Genomic DNA, 19,870 nt, shown 5'->3' on the forward strand with positions numbered 1-19,870 from the left:
ATTGATACTTCTTGATGTGTTACTATTGTAAAATTTTGAGCTATGGATAAATTTTAATGATACTTTACTACTATAACTTCCAAATATCATCATCACTCATTATCTTTTAAGGTTTCAACTACGAGAAGTTATCCTTCAATATATGAGAAAGATCCAAACCGATTAGTGACTATCGATTGAAACTTGAATTTTGGATTGTCGAAATGACGTTTCCTCTTTGCAATTTTGCCCTAGAGATTTGTTATGCTAATAACCATTTACTTTCAATAGGGTAAAAGTTAATAAAAATTTAAGTATCACAAAAATTTTCAAGTGAAATTTTGTTATATATAAATAAATTTATAAAACAAGATGGAGAGAGTAAAATTTTATTGGTCAATAGTTTCAATTCAACTGTAATTGTTATCATAAGTATTAATCAAAATTAGTTTGATTTGGTCTATCCAAAATAGTGAAATTATATAAAAACTTCAAATGAAAGTAAAATTAAACTATCACAATTATATATAGAACCCTAAAAAATGCTACATGATATGAATTTTATATTAGCATAACCGCTCAAATCTTCATATTTATTAATTTCACTTGTAAACTACTAAGGCAATCATACTATCTGAAATTATCCATATTTAGCACATATAACATTAGCTCATTGTACCCAAAAAAAAAAAAACAACATTAACATATGATCTTAATTAAGGAAGACTGAAAATAAAGCAGATCATAGATACAACAATAAAACTCTTAAAATAACGATTTTCTAATGAGATTCCATAGAAATTTAACGAGATTAGTCCTAGCTATTTTATAATACGAATAAAATGAAAACAAAAAGAAAAATTATTACAATATAATCATGAGAAAGAGTAGAAGTGGTAGTCTTGAGGACTTGAGATATACATAGACTTTCGGGAAGAGAATAATTATTTTTATTTTAATTTTATTTTTATATATCGCGGTTCAACTTAGATTAAACTAATCTTAAAGAGTAATACTAGAGACCTCTAATATTTTTAGAAAATATTATTTTTTCTTTTAAATTTTACTCCCAATTTTTATTTTCCTCACAAAATTTTGATGTTTGACATTTTTATTGGGACCTACAGAATGAAGATAATTAATCATTAATTGTCACATCATGGAGTAAAAGTGAGGGAGTAAAAATAAAAAATATTTGTAGTAAACTCTTTTAATATTTTTCCTTTTCAATCCATCCTTCGTGATATGGCGGCATATAATTGGTAATTAAATTTTATTTTTAATTTGATAAATAGTGAAACTAATTAATTCATGATATCGGTGTTAATGGTACTCAAAAAAATTAATTCATGATATCCAATGAATAAAAGCGACATTATGAGAGAAAATATTAAAAGTAAAATTTAGGACGAAAATCCGCTAAGTACGTGTAAAAAATCTTTATAAGAGAGGGAAAATAATGGAAGTCAAAAACATTCGCCGGCAAGACATTTACCGTTGCCGACCCCCTGAGGAATGTTCGTTGATAGTCGTCATACTTCCTTTACTCTCCACTCTCTACCCTGCCCCACCTCCCTCTCTCTCTCTCTCTCTCTTCTATTCTATATATACAAACTTCAACCGCTTCCTTTCCTCATTCCATTCTCCTCCCATCTCAATATACACTAATACACTTCTTAACTTCCATCTCTATACATCTCAGCTACTTCCCTGCGTTCGATTCGTCGGTTAATTAACGCATTTCCACTGATCATTAATGGCGGCCGTCTCCACAGTCTCCATGCTCGACTCCACCATGGAAGTTGATAAGCTCACTAACCAAATCTTCTCCATTCTTGAGAACAAATTTCTTTTCGGATGTGACGATCCCATTCAGATGGCGCCGTCGGTTGCCGGCGCCGGAAAGAGCCTTGAGACCGGAAAGGTTCGAGTGCTGTCCATTGATGCCGGCGGATCCACCGACGGAGTCCTGGCCGCGAAATCCTTGGCGCATTTGGAAGAGAGCCTTCGCCGGAAATCCGGGAAGGCGAATGCGCACATTGCCGATTTCTTCGACGTCGTGGCGGGCTCCGGCGTCGGAGGCGTCCTCGCCGCCTTGCTTTTCACCCGCAGGAAGGACGGCGGGCCGCTTTTTACGGCCGAAGAGGCTCTCAGATTCATCGTCGATAACGGCCGTAAAATTTCCCGCGCGGAACCGGCCCGGATTTTCCGGAGGTCGTTCAAACCGTCAAAGGCGTTTAAGAAAGTCTTTGGAGATTTAACTTTAAAGGACACTCTAAAAGCCGTTCTCATCCCCTGCTATGACCTCACCACCGGCGCCCCATTCCTGTTCTCACGCGCCGACGCGCTGGAAATGGACGCGTGCGATTTCCTTATGGCCGACGTTTGCGCCGCAACCGTAGCTAACCGTGCGCTGGAACTTAAGTCGGTGGACGGCAGAACCAAGAACTCCGCCGTCGGCGGCGGCGTCGCCATGAACAACCCCACCGCCGCCGCCCTCACCCACGTCCTCAACAACAAGCACGAGTTCCCTTTCTCCGTCGGCGTCGAAGATTTGCTCGTCGTGTCTTTGGGAAACGGCGAATCGGACTCCATTACCGGAAATCTGAAGACATCCCCTGCATCTTTCGTTAATATCGTCGGAGACGGAGCTGCCGACATGGTAAGTTCTTTTTCCATTTTAATATTTATTTAACTTATAATCCTGTAAATATAATAGTTTATTTTGAAACACTACTTTTAATAAACACAATAGCTTATTCTGAAATGCTATTTGAAAATAACAGGTAGATCAAGCTATATCAATGGCTTTTGGAGAGTCCGGGAGCAAAAGCAACTACGTCCGGATTCAAGGCCACGGAATATTGGGGAAGAAGAAGGAGAGGAAAATGGAGTCGTCGGCGAGCATTGCAGAGGAAATGCTGGCACAGAAGAATGTGGAATCAGTGCTATTCCAAGGGAAGAAGCTCGCCCAGAGTTCAAATCTGGAAAAGCTGGATCTGTTCGCCGGCGAATTGGTGAAGGAACAAGACCGGAGAAAAACCAGTGTTTTACCGGTCGTCGTTTTGAAACAAGCGTCGGCGGCATCTCCGAGGACATCTTCCGCCACCACACTATCCTCAATTTCTTCGTGTTAAATTAATTATTCACATCTTACCTACATTATTATTATGGAATATTAGGTAACTAATCAAATATTATATTATATTAAATATTAGTAACTATCCCATATATCCTTTAGAGTAGGTTAGAGTATGGAGTTTGGTCCACCAATTCAATGGACACTGAGTCAAGTTGAGTCGAGTTAAGTTTGCTGCCACTCGAGATGAGCATAAACATCCGAGTTAGTGCTGAGCTAGTGATAAATCTCTTTGTTTTTTGTTGTCAAGGTTTGCCTTTGTCTTTCTTTTTATTTTTTACTTTTTTTTTTTTGGGATTGGGTTGCTCTCTAATTGTTAAATGTAAATTAGAGATGAGTGTTGATGAATATGTATATGGTCTCTCTTGAAGTTAAGAGAGAATTTGTTTATGGCATATATATATGCTAAGTTTGATGATTGAAATTTATTAATCTTGGTAAATATTCTATTTTGATTCAGTTTTAAGTTTAAGATCTTATAGTGTTGAATTAGGATTTTAAAATTTAGGATAATTATGATTAAATTGGTTAGTAATCGTGTTCACTAGCTTGCATGTTTTTTATGACAGTGAGAAAATGATGTTAACTCAAAAAGAAAAAAAAAACAAATAAACAAATTATGCATAATAAAATTAGAATAATAGAGTCCAATGATACTTATAACTTATCCATGAGGATCAGATTCTCAATATTAAGTTCACAATTAAGGTACACGTCCCTACTATACACGTATTTGCGGTCATTATAGTATCATTTCCTGAATTCCTGGCACTCATGCATGCAACGTCTTTTGCCATATATTCCTTGTCAAATTAAGTCTTCAAAGCGAAGGCAAGATCATCTCTTACGTTGATCCCTGTCGGTTGCTACCAATGGATTGGCCGAAGGCAAGATCATCTCTTAGGTTGATCCCTGTCGGTTGCTACCAATGGATTGGCCCAAGATGCTTCACTCCGAGACTCGTTTGTGATGCTTTTGAATTGAATTAAGCTATAATAATCCATTTATTAGGTTGACCCATGTCCATTATTTATCCATCAAATTGTAACTGAAATTGTTTGACCGACATTCATGTAACATGTTATGCTACGCTTTTCTCTTCCTAGTGTATTTTTAAAAAATTCTAAAACTTATTGAAATATATTCCAATTAAGTTAATTTTGAAATATATATACATAATAAATATAAGTATTGTAATTGATTCCAATTAAAGCACATAATGGACATGATTAAACATGAGTAACCCCCTGGCCACACTCCTCTCTCTCCATGTCTGGACCACTCTAGACGACAACCAATCCATTCAACTGCATAATTCATATTTGAAAAGTAAACACTGTTTATAACTTGTCTTTGCCTTCAACACTTTCCTTCTATATTTGTCCCACAGATAATATTAACAACATATTTCATTTGTACAGTAGCAGACATGAATTATAATAACTGTAATATATGTAAATAAATCGCGGTAATATTGCATAAGATATTTAGCATGTAACCTTAAGAAATTAGTACGATGTTTTAACGATGTACACAACTTTTTGAGGTAGGCAGTTCACCTACAAAGTCAAAGTAATGGCTGAAGTTTAAGGGGCAAGTACATTTTATTTCCCGTCAGTCACGCTCAATTTGTTACGGAGTACCTGTGAACGTGTGCTCGGAGGTATGGATGTAAAATTTAAAAATAATAATAATAATAATAATAATAATAACTTGTGTGAGACCATCTCACGGATTATATGTCGGGTCAATATAATTTAAGTCATAGTTAGTTTTATTTTAGTTCCATTGTGTGTACCTTCTGCAAAAAGAAAAGCTCCATACATATATAAAATATATTATAATCTGATCTTTAATTTACGAAAAAATTTACAGTCACTACTTAAAGGTGAATTTTGAATATAATTTAAAATGATGATGGAAATAATTTAGTGGTGTAATGAACGCGGTATGAAATTATAATGAATGCAACTCGAAATGGGTAGTCCACAACTAATCATTAATCAAGCTTGGAGAGTTGGAGTCACTTCAATTTATTTCAGGCCAAATATTTTTTGAAAAAAAAAATGGTGATATTATTAGTGGGTGGTTGGGTGGAAGATTTGATAGGGCCGGGCTGGGTGCAAGATTTGATAGGGCCGGGTTTGACCCGAAACAAAGGGCAACCAGGTGCTCAACTTTAGTTCATCACCTCTCATCATGCACCAGTCAGCATCATCAACAAAAGATCTCTACTTCTCCACCAATTTTACAAAAAGCGAGCTATCATATATTGTCTTCCAAAAATAATAATTCGGGTTCGAGAGAAGAAACTATTAATAGTGACTCTGAAAACGTGTACATAATAGTGTTGTGTAAAAGTTTATAGATCGTAGTAAAATTCATTCTTAAATAGTCTGTATGTATGTGAATATTAAGTCAGGTTTTGTTTAGCGTCCCATTAACACAGTTAACTAGAATATTATGGGGTAAATATTTTATATTTATTTTTGGTTTAGTTTTCCTTATGAAACTATGACTGTAATTTGTACATTAATTCATTGAAAAAAATACTAGGAAGAGAGGGAGACAAAAATTAGTTGGCATGAAAAGTTTGCAATCAAGTCCAATGACTCCAACCATGTACCTGCTGGGCTGCGCCGACAGTGCAATGTATGTTAACCAACAATTGTTATAACATGAACTTGGTCCACTTTACATTGCAAATTATGATTCAAAAGTTATATATATGTAATTAATATATTATATGTCCATAATTAATAAATTATATGTTTGTAAATAAATTGATTACACATAATATGTTATTTACATATTGTGTCGGTAGTTAACATACTATGTGCATTCAATTTATTTACAGTCACATTGATTAACTTCGGACACAAAATCTGGATGTCATTTTGGATCAGAGTCTACAAATTTGTCGTTAACCAAAGCATATTCCCAAGTCCACAAGGGGTAATTTTTGTCCAATTTTTTTCTTTTTTTTTTAGTAATATTCAATACCCTACATAGTTGCATGTGATTTGTGATGCTGAAATCTGAATGTTCTTGGAGAAGCAAAAGTGGACAGATTGAGAAAACATCCTAATCAAAGTATAGAACAGCTTCCAACTCTCACCCTATGATAACCAACTTCTAAACATGGTGCAACAAAAATCTTAAAATCCAATTCTAAGATCTAGCATACCACAAAATTTAGGTGGGAACGAGGTTGTAAAACCCGTCTTGATCCTCATCCCACAACAAAAATGCAAGAATGGCAAGCACAGCAACTGAAAATCCACAGATCATTTTGCATTTTGAAGTGTGTTGAGTATACGCACCTTCAGATTTTGTTTCACTTTCAGGTACAGCCTTTGTGAAGCACTGAGATTCAGTATCAGCCAACGCATCTTCTGTCGAAGATGTTGATTCTGATGATTTTCTGTCCCTGTTGTCTTCTCTGCACCTCCTAGGGGACTCCAATTTGCACGAGGAAGGACGACTGGTGTAATGGCGAGTGTTCTTTCCAAGAAAATCCAAGCTTCTATCGTTAAAGATTGCTAAATTTTCAGGTGTAATATGAGAGCGTGACCTCTGAAACACGAAAATAGTCAGTCATTACAACAATGCAAGGCTCATGCAGCATTCATGTTCTTATATATCTCACATACTGATACTACATTGCAAAAAAATAAATAAATAAATAAATAAAAAATGAAGCCATACCTGAGGACTAGGAGTTCTGTTCCTGATGAATCCATTTCGACCACTTCCTGGGATATACCCTGCAAATACATCACTATAGTCACTGTGATTGCTAGTCAGTTCATCATGTTCAGAGTTCTGAATGGCAATTTGGCGGGCAACATCTGACAAAATTTCTTCTTTAAGGGCACCATTCCCACACCTTCTCCAAAGTCTCCTCTTCGCACTCTTTTGATCATTACCCAAACCTTGAGAGATCAAATTGGTTGAATTCTGGGAGTCGAGTATAGGATCCAACGAAATAAGTGAATCAGCAGTCTCTGATTCGGGTGATGTAGTTATAGGTGACTGATCATCAGATTCACACATATTTCTCCTATGGAAATTCCCTCTACTGTCAAAACTTGAGCCATTGGTTGGCTCGACGTCCTTTTCAAATTTTGAGCCTTTCTCACAGCATATTCTTTTAGCCAATTGAAGTGCTTCAAATGCTGCTCCTCTGACATATTGCATCTTATCTGATTGACACATCCCCAGGTGTTCAATAACCATTCCCAGCTCAGAAAATATGCTTCTGGGATCCAAACACCTCATCAGGGAGGTGATCATAAGAATGGCTAACAAACGCTTTTGAGAATTTCCCTCCCCATTTCCACATCTCAGAACGCATAATCCAGATTGTATCAATAATCTGGCATACGCTTCAACGAGTAAGCTATTGTGTTTAGCCAAAGACATTACGAGGGCCATGTGGGAACTCGCCTGAGCATGCTTTTCCAATGCCCCGGCAACTGTTTGGCAGACCTCATTCACTATCTCATTCGAAGCAAACCGCCAATTGTCTGTCTCTACAAGAGCCTTTAAGCATATAGCAGCCCCAGAAGATAAGCTCTCCTGAGTGGCCAAAAGACAATCTGAAAGGGGCTTGGAAAGCAAGTCAATGATATATCGCTTTTTCTGTTCTGAAGTTGCGGGATCAATCCCATACCTAGCAATAGCTGGAACCACTTTCGAGCAAGCTTGGTGAAGAGCAAACGACCCTGCACTCGATTTCAAGGTCTTGATGATGGTGGCCATGATGTTATCAATCTGAGGGAGGATTTTCGGTCCATGGACACGAGCAAGAACCTCATACAGCGAGATTGTGCATTCACCGGATGAAGTACCTGCCTCCTCGGTCTCAGAAACCTTGGCAAGAAAGAGGGGGATCGCGTTGCTATCCAACTCCCTCGCATATGACTTCAAAGCTTTAATGGCTGATTTTCTACTATCTGCATCCTTGTCAAGATTCTCCAACTCTTTCCTAAGTATAGGGCTTAGACTTCTTCCCATCATTTACCCTAATCAAACCACAATAAATTTCAACCAAAAACCACCATTATCATACTCCAAAAACCACATTTTCTTGTACTCAAATTCAGTTAGTCCTACCCCTTAACTGTGATAGCTATCCCTCAGCCCCTATGCCAAATCATTTCTAAACAGTCTACACAGACAGCTTAGTTGGTTCTTGGATGTTAAATTGCAGGCAATGACACAGGATCGAGCCTAGCAGTCACAGTGTGGGATGGTTACACCAATGTGGTGGGCTCCACCAGTTCTTCCACCTAATGGGCCGCTGACTCACGGGGTAATTTATCCCTCCATTATTCTTTTATGGGCAAGATCATTTCTAAACAACCATAACCAGGTATTTCACCAACAAAATTCCCATTCCATTCACCAAGATTTTGCAACGAAATCAGATCAGCATTAGTAAAACTTCAACAAATACAACACACCCACTCAAAAGAAAATGGAAAGATTCATAAATTCTGTAAGTTCAGAAGCATATATGGAAGTTCGGGTGTTTGTACATAGCTAGCAATCGCTACTAAACAAGATTCAAAAAATCTTGAACTAAACATGGGAAATGGGCATTCGAAATTGGCTAAAAAAAGAGCTTCAACGTCCAAAAGAATCATACCTTTAACCTTTGAGTATCAATGATGAACCCTTCACCATCTCAAGCTTCAACCTCCGGATTGTTGGTTTATCGTCTAAGAATAGCTCATGAATTACCAAAAACTCCGGCCTTTACTAAAATAGTCCTCGAAAATGGGAAAATGGAGATTCTGAAAAGGGAAAGAAATCAAATTGTATTAAAGATTTTATTACAGTGGGGCTATAGTATGGATTGAGCTTCCGCATTTTCGGGCACGAATTTCTGTCTCACTGTCTTCCCTTTGATCAAACTGGAGGGTACCCTTCAATTTCAATTCTTTCTCCTTAATTCCACCGCTATCCTCACCGTTACTGTTTTTTTCTTCCTAATCTTCTTTGTGGAAATCGAACCTCCACATGAGATTACTAACTTTAAATTGGATGGTCTATCACTTGAACTAGTCCCGTTCGGTTATCTTTAGACATTTATGAATTATTACATGTGGTGATTATGCACCTTTTAAATTGTGGACTATTGAGGATGCTCTCTGACAATTATATACAAATTTTAAAAACTTGGAGAAAAAACACAAACATTTACGTCATGTGGCAATTATATTCAAACTTTTTAAATAGAGTAAAAAAATTACAAATATTTGTGTTTTGTAACAATTACATCCATTTATGTATAAACATAATTAAAATCTCTAAACTTTGTCAAGTTAATATAAAATATTTGTATTTTGTAACATTTATAATTTACAACCCAATGCATGAGCAAATCAAATTTCACATGGATTACTAGAGTTTGCGCATAAAATATTTTTAAAAAAATTATAATGTAACATTACTTTAAAAAAAAAACATAATATATGAAAAATATATACTTTAAACAAGTATAGGGGATCGAACCCAAACACCCTTGCAGGAAGTTTAGACCACTAGCTACACCAAACCATGAGAAATGTACTAATCAAATACTCCGTAGTTGATGTGCAAAGGAAGTATGTCGCCCCTCTTTTATAGTGTTAAAGAATCTCCCTCGTCTTATCAAGTAGATGATGGGTATATGTTATTCGTGCTTACCATTCATGTGTACATCTCTTGCCCCATGTCTTCACCCACGTCTCCATCCAGCTTCTCACCTCCCATGTCTTCACCCACATACGACATACCACCTCCACACTCCCAGAGACGTCACTGATGCACCGGGGTGGGGGCGCTCGGCTCCCGCTGACCACACCACGACTCGAGGAATTTGGCGGACTTATCTCATCGACCATGCATGTGGCGGTAAGTATGGCCCGATCACTACCCCTCCATATCGCATGCGTATTTACACCTATGTATGTCTTCACCACCACGAGTCCACGACCCCCTCCCCATCACTAGAGGGGGCGCTCAACCCCCACTGCCCACTACACGCCGTATTTCGAGGTCACCAGTCATCCAATAGCCATCCATGGTTTCACTACTATGTTGCCAGCACCATAGTATAGCTAGGTTGTCGTGTTTCCATACACAATACATATAATAGCTTCGCGTGTTTAGGTTTGTAACGTCATAATGGAGGTCTCGCCCCTGAACTCACGGGGTGATTTATCTGTCCACTATATATCCTTTAATGGGCAATATCATTTTAAACAACCATAACTGGGTATTTCACCAACAAATTAAAATTCCCATTCCGTTCACCAAGATTAATTTTGCAATAAAATCATATCAGCATTAGTAAAACTTCACCAAATACAACACACCCATGCACTCATAAAATAAATGGGAAGATTCATAAATTCTGCAAGTTCAAATGCATCAAGAAAATTGAATAATTTTAGAGTTATATGTTACAATTGAATACAATTGTTACAAAATACAAGAGTTTATACTTTCCACTAAATTTTTAAATGTTTAAATATAATTATCACAATATAAAGATCTGAGTTTTTTACATCAACTTTAAAGATCTGAATATAAGTGCAAGGTTTAGAATTTAGCCAACAATATTTTAAAATATAATAAAATATAATTTTATTAAATACTCTGTATACAATATCGTGACACCTGACCTTAAGATAGTAATAAACCAAACACCATGCATGAATCAAGAAAGTCAACGACGATTGAATAATGATGTCAGCAATGATGTCACATCCCTTTTATTTTTATTTTTTTTTCTAGAGGAGATAAATTACAAGTTGTTATTTCAATCTATAAATTTCTATCATTTTATCGGTCAAAGACTTACAAATTTTCAATGGGACTTGAACATTTATATTGTCGCTAAAATAAGATTTTAAAGTGATCGATTGCACTGAGTAAACTAACTCCCAAATGTAACTCTTTTCCCACCATCATGTGTTGGGATGATAAGAAACCGGTCATCGCTAAGAGCAACCACATCAATGGTTTATTTAGAGTTTTTGGTACAGTAAATAATGAGGTGGATGTGAGAGAAAGTAAGAGAGAGAAAGATTGGGTTTAACTGTAAGAGGAGTGTTACTGAAACAGTAATGTCATCGCACAAAATCCTAAGGGCAGCGTGCCACACCTGCGAGGGCTACAACAATGGAGCCTGATAGATCTTTTTTTTTTTTTTTTAAATCAGATTTGATTTTTTTTCCTCCCCTCTCATTTGCTCTTTCCCAATCACACCTATAAAAACTCTTAAAAACCAAAAAGTCAACTGCACGCACGTGCGTAGCCATCTTGCTATATTTAATTGAGTTGTGATGTCAGCGATGAGGTGGCTTCTCTTTCCCGCCGGCTGCCCCCCTATATATTCTGCTTTACTTTCTTCTACTGCACTGCACTAAAGTTCATAGTCTCTATAATCAAAAGCCAATTAGCCGACAATGGCCGAAGCTAGCAGCGCCGTCCAGCAGCCAAGCCAAGCCGCCTTTCCACTGCAAGACCGGGTAGCCATCGTCACCGGCTCGTCCCGGGGAATAGGCAGCGCCATTGCTCTCCATTTGGCGTCACTCGGCGCCAAGGTAGTAGTCAATTACACCTCCAACTCAGCGCAAGCCGACGCAGTCGTCTCCCAAATAAATTCCAACCACGGCTCAAATCCACCACGAGCCATAGCCGTCAAAGCCGACGTCTCTGACCCGGCTCAGGTAACCTCCCTCTTCGACGCGGCTGAGTCGGCGTTCAACTCGCCGGTCCACATCCTGGTCAACTCCGCCGGCGTGGCCGATCCCAAGTACCCCAGGATCGTCGACACCCCCGTGGAGGACTTCGATAGGATCTTCAACATCAACACGCGCGGCGCGTTCGTTTGCTGCAAGGAAGCGGCGAGCAGGATCACGCGCGGCGGCGGAGGGAGGATCATCTGCCTCTCGACCTCGACGGTTGGGGCGTTGTTGCCCGGGTACGCTACGTACACGGCGTCGAAGGCGGCGGTGGAGGTGATGGTGAAGATATTGGCGAAAGAACTGAAGGGGACGAAGATCACGGCCAACGTCGTGGCGCCTGGGCCGGTGGCGACGGAGTTGTTCTTCGAGGGGAAGACGGAGGAGATGATAAAAAGGCTTATGGATCTAACGCCGTTAGGGAGACTGGGGCAGACGGATGACATAACTCCGGTGGTTGCGTTATTGGCGGGTGATAGTGGTGAGTGGATCAACGGACAGGTTATTCGGGTTAACGGTGGCTTTGTGTGATTTTTTGTTTTTACATTTTATTTTTTAGATTATATTTTCTGGTCAATTATTGACTCTCGAAAATATGAAGTGAAGACTTTAGGTCATTTGGTTGATCACTTGTGCTGTGACGTATTTTTTTCTCTTTTTTTTTTGTTGGATAACTAAATAAATGTATTAGCCAAAAAATATTTATTAGTCAAATGATTAGACTTTTTATAAGGCGTTCTTGTTCAAATATGCCTCGTGCCCCGTATGCTATATAACATGATTTGCAATATCGAAGTTAACACGATAATTTGAAATAGTTAGTAATTGAGTTGTTAATTATTTAATGCTATGATATGTCATAGAGAGTCGCATTTCTATTTTATAAGCTTATAAAAAAGTCAAATTTAATCTTTCTACACTCTGAATAATATATATTTTTAATTAAAACAAAAACTTATGAAGTTGTATACATTAAGTCATTAATGATGAATTCGAAGAACACTACGTTGACCTGGCTTATTGAGAAGCTAGAGGTCCAGGGGCATGAGTCTTAGTGTGTTACAAATCAATAGTGCATGGTGGATGGTCAAGACTGAGGAGATAGATATTAATACAACATTATTAAAAATAAATAAACAAACAAACAAAAACTCATACTTTGATTTATTGTCCCATTGTTGGACGGCTTATGTTTCAAGATTTGTAAAAAAAAAAAAAAAAAAAAAAAAAAATTTTTTTTCAAAAAAAAAAAAAAATTTTTTTTCAAAAAAAAAAAAAAATTTTTTTTCAAAAAAAAAAAAAAATTTTTTTTCAAAAAAAAAAAAAAATTTTTTTTCAAAAAAAAAAAAAAATTTTTTTTTTTTAAAAATTTTTAAAAAAAAAAAAAAAAAAAAAAAAACATTTTTTATCGACCTACTGAGTAATATAGAAAGATATAAAAATTTATATTTTTTAAACAAGTTTTTAAATTTGTTAATAAACACATGCAAGCTTTGATAAGGGGCACAAAATAGAAAGTTCAACTTTGGCAGTTTTCGCACTTAATAATGGAAGATGGCTTGGAGGTTTCAATGTTTCATGGGTATGGAAAATGTACGTAATGCTGCTGAGATAGACGGGTGGGAAATATTAAAGGGCCTGGAATGGACGTGGGGAAAGGGAGTTAGGGTGATTGATATTAGAAGAGATTCAGGATGTGTTTGGTTCGCACATGAAAATCGGAATCGGTATGGGTATTAAATACTTGGTAAGGATAACAAGTTTTGGTGAAAGTATTTTCTATGTTTGGTAGTAAGGTGGAATGGGAATGATTATTAATAGTAGTTGGGAAAGAAAGGAAAAAGTTAAGTGAAACTCTTATTTCATTAGGGTACTATAAAGACTCTCATTTTCTACTCTATCATTTTTACTCATGACATGATAAGATATGATAAATTATCTTTATATTGTGAGTTCCAAGAAAAGTATCAACATCACACTATAATTTAAGAGTCCAACAGAAAAGTTACGTGGATAACCTAATCTTGCAAAAATGGCTATAAATTTGACAAACCAAATAAAAACAAAAATATGTCACATCAACCTTTACTATCTTATCATTTCAAGATGGAAAATACTTGGTGTACTCCCACTTTATACTCCCAGATTGTACTCCCTTTCACATTTTATTAATGTAGACACTTTTCTGTGGGTCCACATGATGAAAATAACCAATGTGTGTTTGACACCTCAGGGACAGTTCTTATATCGTGGACCGCGGTCCCAAAACGACGTCGATTTAGTAAGTGGGAGACGGTGCCCCGTAATTGACACTACAGTTCATTCCAAAAGATACTGCCTTACATTTGTTTTGATATTATCGAATGAAACTGTAGTTATATCAAAAAGTAACTGCAGTTGTGTTGAAAGGTAACTGCAGTTGTGTTGAAAGGTAACTGGAGTATATATGAAAAGAAAGTGCAGTATATATGAAAAGAAAGTGAGTGGCGCGAATTCATCCGTCTGTTTTCATTAATCAAAACAACGTCGTTTTGAGACCGCGGTCCACAATGCATTGTGGACCACGGTCCACGATATAATTTGCGCCTCAGGGAGTATAAGTAAGGGAGTAGAATTTGGGAGCATGTGTAGTAGATTCTTTCAAGATATATGCGGTCTTATTATCCGACCCATAATGATTTTCATAATTTATATATGATGACCCCGTATTATTATATTCTACAATCATTGCCAAAAGCCCAAAATTCCCACTATTATATTCCTATTTTCTATTACCAATCAGGTCCGCCGCCGCCGCTCTAATGGCCGACGAAAGCAGCGTGGTCAAGCCGTCAAGCCCAGCCTTGCCGTTAAAAGATCGAGTCGCCATCGTCACCGGCTCGTCGCGAGGAATCGGCAAAGCCATCGCCCTCCATTTGTCTTCGCTCGGTGCTAAACTCGTCGTCAATTACACCGCAAACTCAGATCAGGCCAACGCCGTCGTCTCCCAACTCAATTCATCGGCCGATTCGCCGCGGGCAATCGCCGTCAGAGCCGACGTGTCCGACCCGGCCCAAGTGAAGGCCCTCTTCGACGCGGCCGAGTCGGCTTTCAACTCGCCGGTCCACATCCTGGTCAACTCAGCCGGCGTCCTGGACGCCAAGTACCCTTCTCTCGCCGACACCGCGATCGAGGATTTCGATAGGACCTTCAACATCAACACGCGCGGCGCGTTCGTCTGTTGCAAGGAAGCTGCGAACAGAATCACCCGCGGCGGCGGCGGGAGGATTATCTGCCTCACTTCCTCCACGACGGCGGCGCTGAGGCCCGGCTTCGGCGCGTACGCCGCCTCAAAAGCGGCGGTGGAAGCGATGGTGAAGATTCTGGCTAAAGAGCTGAAAGGGACGGGGATCACCGCCAACTGCGTGGCGCCGGGGCCGGTGGCGACGGAGATGTTCTTCGAGGGGAAATCGGAGGAGGTAATACAGAGGGTAATAGACGAGAGCCCCTTGGGTAGACTTGGGACGACGGAGGACATAGCTCCGGTGGTTGCGTTCTTGGCCGGTGACGGCGGCGGGTGGGTCAACGGGCAGACTATTCGAGTCAATGGTGGCTATGTGTAGTAGAAGAGAAGGAAGGAAATTTTACAAGGTGTTTGGTGGGAGGATGGAATAAGGGTAAAAATAAATTGTAATTTGATGGAGTGCAAAAATAATAAGATGAAAATAATGAAATGTTTTAATTACATTACCTCGTATCCTGTTTCTTTGTCGAATTATAGGGAGTAGTGATTGTACCATCTTGATTTTTTATGTAATGTTCTCCATTTGAATTTGAGTTAATGTAAATGTTATGTTTGTTGCAAAAAGAAAAAAAGGAATAAATGCCAAATTGGCCACTGAACGTAACGTCATAGTGCAATCAGACCACTCAACCTAAAAAATGTGCAATTACCCCATTTAACAGCGCAAATCCCTCCAATTTCACCGAGTAGCCGGTTTCAACCTTTCCTTCCGGTTTATTGCTGACATGGATGATGATATGGCGATATTTATTCTTTTCTTTGTTTTCCTTTTCTTCTCTTTGTTTTCCTTTTCTTCTAGCGTGTAATAAACAAATCTAACCGTATAAAAATTCCCAAATCGCTTCAAGCCTTCATCGAGACCATCGACATCTCTGCCGCCCCCCCAAACGTGCAATTTCCTTTTCTGCTGCGCTGTGTCCGGTTTTGCCACCCCCCAACCTCCATCATCGCCGAGACTGCCACCACTCCCGACCTGGCCACCGTCCTGGCGTCCCGGCGGTTCTCCTTCTCCCCGCCTAGCCGGTCAAACTCCGCCATCATCATCATATCATCCATCAAGAATCTTCACGGAGGAAACAAACGAAACTTGTGGTGCTACCGGAGAGGGGAGAGGGGAGAGGGGAGAGGGGAGAGGCCGCATGCAAGAACACTAAAGGTAGCTAACTAGCAGTGCTTAATCTTTTAGCTCTTGTTGTTGTCGAAGAAGATGGAGAGCAGCCGGCGATGTGCAATCCTCCTAGCGAGGTGCCCTGCGCATTTTACAGCCGATGGATTAGTGAGTTGTATCAGGAGTTTCAGCGCCCCGTCAAGAAAATTGCGTACCTGTAGGCAGCGGTGCCGACGATGTACAATGAGGTGCTCCGCCGCCCTTTTTACCGCCGGTGGTTTGGTGAGTTCAATCATTCTGATTAGGAGATTTAGCTTTAATTTTGCATAGTTTTAGTAGTAATATGATCACTACTACTTCTATGGTTGGAATTGGGGTGTTGAGGATGGGGATGATATCTGGGTTTGGGTGAGAAACTATTTTAACGTTTTGTCTACAAATGAGCTGTGCCATTATGCGATTGCAATTAAATCTCTTTTACTGGCGAAAAATGCGAAACTTTGGCATAATTCCTGGGGACTGCTTGGAGCGTTGGACACTGCCAATTCCTGGAATGTTGAAATTAAATCTCTTTACTATCTCCCTGAGTTTAGATTAATGAAGCTTTGTGGTTTGGTTTTCAAATTAAAAAAAAAAAAAAAACTTCTACCTAAGAAAGAGAGTAGCAGATGGAAGAAAAAAGAAGACAGGTGTTAGCAGGAAGAAAAGAGGAAGACAGGTGTTAGAAGAAAATGGGAAGGAAATGAAATAAAATGCCATGTAAGCATCCACGTCAGCTATGTAACTGGATGGAAGGGCTGGCAACCGGCTACCTGGTGAAATTGGAGGGATTTGCGTGGTTGAGTGGGGTAATTGCATGTTTTTTAGGTTGAGTGGTCTGATTGCACTAGCGCGTTACGTTCAGTGGCTAATTTAGCCTTTATTCCAAAAAAAAAAATAAAATGAGGAGGAAAAGGAGAATGAGTAATATAGAAACTAAGGCTAATAGAAACTAAGGCTATCATTATCCCTGTAAATTTTTCTCACTTTTAAAAATGAGTCACACTTCTAAGGGTGTGTTTGGAAACCCGGAAAATGATTTCTAGAAATCATTTTCCGGGTTTGTGGTGTTTGGGAAGGGCAAGGAAAACAAGGTCAAAGGAAAATAGTAAATTAGTCAATGGAAAATGAGTCTAATTTGGAGGAAAATGACTTCCCCTTTTTTTTGGGGGAAGTCATTTTCCAGATTTCTCACGCCCTTCGCGGCTTCGCCTTTCACCTCTCACGCCTCTGCTTCGCTTCTCACCTCTCACGCCTCTGCTGCGCTTCTCACTGCTCGCCATTGCATCTCACACCTCCTCTTCATCTGCTCTCTCCATTTGGCTTCCAGTGGCTCTTCTTCTTCCCATCATCAAGGTATTTTTCTTTCTCTTCCCATCATCAACGACTCTCTCCATTTGCATCTCACTATCCTCTTCAGATCTGAAATTTTTTGCCTATTTTTGACCAAAAAACGGACTAATTTCGCAACCAATCCGTCGGACTGGCTTGCAAAACTAGTCCCGACGGACTGGCTTGCGAAACCTGTCCTTGGGACTGGGCGCAAACCAGTCCCTGGGACTGGTTTCTCAATTTCTGTTCTTTCTAGTAGGAGGGCATATATTTGAACCCTTATTCCCTTTCTTTATAATGGGCTCAGAGAATGAGGCTTTACAGAGAATATGGAATTTTTATGGGTGGTTGCAAATCTCTGCTTTGCCCATGATTTCTCTTTATACTCAATGCAACAACCCCCTTTCACACATCGTTTCTGTGAACCTGTGTGTGTATATATATATATATGATGTTTCAGCTACCTAGCTTAAGCTTTAGTGGGTTACTACCTTCAGGGTGCAGTAAGTATATTATTGATAATGTTATTGCTGACTGCTGTGGACCATAAAGTTATTCTTCTCCCATGGACCATATAGTTATTGATTTGCTGTGTGGTGGGAATTTGGTGGTTTTGTACTCATGAATATGTGTATGTGTGAATACATATATATATATATATATTTGATTGCTGCATTATCCATTAGTAGCTCAAGTTCAAAAGTAAATGATCTTTAATTGCATTTGCTGCCATTGTTATGCTATCAAAGGAAACTCTTTATTGAATTACATATCTAATACTTATACTCTCAGTAAAGAAATTTAATACTCTGTGTGTTTGCTTTCAACTTCAAAACTCAATGTTTTTATTAATTGGGTTTTTTTTTTATTGTTATGTATTGTTTGATTATGTTTTTGAGATATGTTATTTTGTTGTGATTTTTTGTTGGTATAAATAAATAATTTATAACAATTGTGATATTATTATGGTGATTATTTTGTATTTTTGGATTGTATAGATGGATAATAATCATGTACGTGCTGCTGTGATGAGTGCATCAAGTGCAATACTAGCTGTTGGGATTCTTTTATTGCAATTTCTTAGGAAAAAAAATCAAATAGAGCATGAGATAGTCAATAGAGATTATGACCGTGATTCTTACATAAATAGTATTTTGTGTGAGGGTGATAAAAAATGTATTAGCATTATTAGAATGCGACCTATTTCATTCTATAAGTTGTGTGACATTCTTACCACTAATAACTTATTGCACACAACTAGAGCCGTTAGTGTTAAAGAACAAGTGATAATGTTCTTACATATAATAGGTCACAATGTAAGATTTCGGGTTATTGGATCAAGGTATTATAGGTCAATTGAGACAGTTCATCATTATTTTAGAAGTGTTTTGAGAGCCATTTTAACTTTGTATAAGAAGCTCATAGTATTACCGGATAGTGAATTAACTCCCCATGAAATCATTAGCAATCCTCGATTTTATCCATACTTTAAAGATTGTCTAGGAGCAATAGATGGAACCCATATTCGTGCTTCTGTGCCACTTGATGTGCAAGGAAGATTTCGCGGACGGAAAGGTGGAACAACACAAAATGTGTTTGCTGCCGTCACGTTTGATTTGAGATTTTGTTATGTGCTTGCTAGGTGGGAAGGTAGTGCACACGATTCTCGTGTCTTGAATGATGCACTCACACGTCCCAATAGATTTAAAATTCCAGAAGGTATAACTAATACAACTATCATTTTTTCATTATGTTACAATATATTATATAAAAATTACATATAAGTAATCAAGTTGTGTACACTTGTAGGAAAATATTATCTTGGTGATGCTGGATATGGCATCCGGAATGGGATACTTACTCCATACCGTGGTGTTAGATATCATTTGAAGGAGTTTAGTGGTCATCGTCCTGAGAATAAGAAAGAACTATTTAATCTTCGTCATTCGTCCTTAAGAACAACTATTGAAAGAGTGTTTGGAATTTTGAAGAAACGATTCCGTGTATTAGATGCAGAACCATTTTGGGATTTTATGATACAAGTGGATATAGTTTTAGCTTGTTGCATAATTCATAACCATATTATGGGAATCGATCCTAATGATGAAATTAATCAAGCATTAGTTGATGATGATGGTAGCTTGTTGACATTATCTCATACTCAAAGTGAAGAAAGACACGAGGCTAGACAGTGGAATGCAAAGAGGGATGAAATTGCAGAACAAATGTGGAATGACTTTAGTATCTAG

The 19,870-nt window shown here is 38.4% G+C and overlaps 5 protein-coding genes across 5 annotated transcripts; 4 read left to right on the plus strand and 1 right to left on the minus strand.

The window, feature by feature from the left end:
- Positions 1 to 1,617: 1,617 nt before the first annotated feature.
- On the plus strand, positions 1,618 to 3,562 carry LOC116028726 (patatin-like protein 6). The gene is made up of 2 exons (XM_031270534.1): positions 1,618 to 2,641; positions 2,766 to 3,562. Exons 1-2 carry the CDS (start codon positions 1,736 to 1,738, stop codon positions 3,114 to 3,116), a joined length of 1,257 nt encoding a protein of 418 aa, XP_031126394.1. The 5' UTR covers positions 1,618 to 1,735; the 3' UTR covers positions 3,117 to 3,562.
- A 2,588-nt stretch (positions 3,563 to 6,150) lies between these two features.
- LOC116030787 (protein SINE1-like) lies at positions 6,151 to 9,016 on the minus strand. The gene is made up of 3 exons (XM_031273125.1): positions 8,772 to 9,016; positions 6,827 to 8,145; positions 6,151 to 6,694 (listed from the first exon to the last, which is right to left on the minus strand). Exons 2-3 carry the CDS (start codon positions 8,138 to 8,140, stop codon positions 6,314 to 6,316), a joined length of 1,695 nt encoding a protein of 564 aa, XP_031128985.1. The 5' UTR covers positions 8,141 to 8,145; positions 8,772 to 9,016; the 3' UTR covers positions 6,151 to 6,313.
- A 2,504-nt stretch (positions 9,017 to 11,520) lies between these two features.
- LOC116028774 (NADPH-dependent aldehyde reductase-like protein, chloroplastic) lies at positions 11,521 to 12,607 on the plus strand. Its single transcript, XM_031270591.1, has one exon. It carries the CDS (start codon positions 11,581 to 11,583, stop codon positions 12,388 to 12,390), a length of 810 nt encoding a protein of 269 aa, XP_031126451.1. The 5' UTR covers positions 11,521 to 11,580; the 3' UTR covers positions 12,391 to 12,607.
- A 1,959-nt stretch (positions 12,608 to 14,566) lies between these two features.
- LOC116028298 (NADPH-dependent aldehyde reductase-like protein, chloroplastic) lies at positions 14,567 to 15,700 on the plus strand. Its single transcript, XM_031269954.1, has one exon. The coding sequence runs from the start codon at positions 14,661 to 14,663 to the stop codon at positions 15,459 to 15,461; it is 801 nt and encodes a 266-aa protein (XP_031125814.1). The 5' UTR covers positions 14,567 to 14,660; the 3' UTR covers positions 15,462 to 15,700.
- A 3,210-nt stretch (positions 15,701 to 18,910) lies between these two features.
- On the plus strand, positions 18,911 to 19,870 carry LOC116029222 (protein ALP1-like). The gene is made up of 2 exons (XM_031271133.1): positions 18,911 to 19,340; positions 19,431 to 19,870. The coding sequence occupies exons 1-2, from the start codon at positions 18,911 to 18,913 to the stop codon at positions 19,868 to 19,870; spliced, it is 870 nt and encodes a 289-aa protein (XP_031126993.1).

This window comes from Ipomoea triloba, chromosome 9 (genome assembly GCF_003576645.1).
Source record: "Ipomoea triloba cultivar NCNSP0323 chromosome 9, ASM357664v1".
NCBI lineage: Eukaryota > Viridiplantae > Streptophyta > Magnoliopsida > Solanales > Convolvulaceae > Ipomoea > Ipomoea triloba.

What these genes read in the sequence shown, in the direction of transcription:
- LOC116028726 (XM_031270534.1), top strand. Translation starts at nt 1,736, where the DNA reads ATGGCGGCCGTCTCCACAGTCTCCATGCTCGACTCCACCATGGAAGTT. An exon ending in GAGACGGAGCTGCCGACATG is followed by an intron (nt 2,642 to 2,765) that starts GTAAGTTCTTTT and finishes TGAAAATAACAG; the next exon opens with GTAGATCAAGCTATATCAAT.
- LOC116030787 (XM_031273125.1), bottom strand. Translation starts at nt 8,140, where the DNA reads ATGATGGGAAGAAGTCTAAGCCCTATACTTAGGAAAGAGTTGGAGAAT. An exon ending in ACAGAACTCCTAGTCCTCAG is followed by an intron (nt 6,695 to 6,826) that starts GTATGGCTTCAT and finishes TTCGTGTTTCAG; the next exon opens with AGGTCACGCTCTCATATTAC.
- LOC116028774 (XM_031270591.1), top strand. Translation starts at nt 11,581, where the DNA reads ATGGCCGAAGCTAGCAGCGCCGTCCAGCAGCCAAGCCAAGCCGCCTTT.
- LOC116028298 (XM_031269954.1), top strand. Translation starts at nt 14,661, where the DNA reads ATGGCCGACGAAAGCAGCGTGGTCAAGCCGTCAAGCCCAGCCTTGCCG.
- LOC116029222 (XM_031271133.1), top strand. Translation starts at nt 18,911, where the DNA reads ATGTTCTTACATATAATAGGTCACAATGTAAGATTTCGGGTTATTGGA. An exon ending in TAGATTTAAAATTCCAGAAG is followed by an intron (nt 19,341 to 19,430) that starts GTATAACTAATA and finishes GTACACTTGTAG; the next exon opens with GAAAATATTATCTTGGTGAT.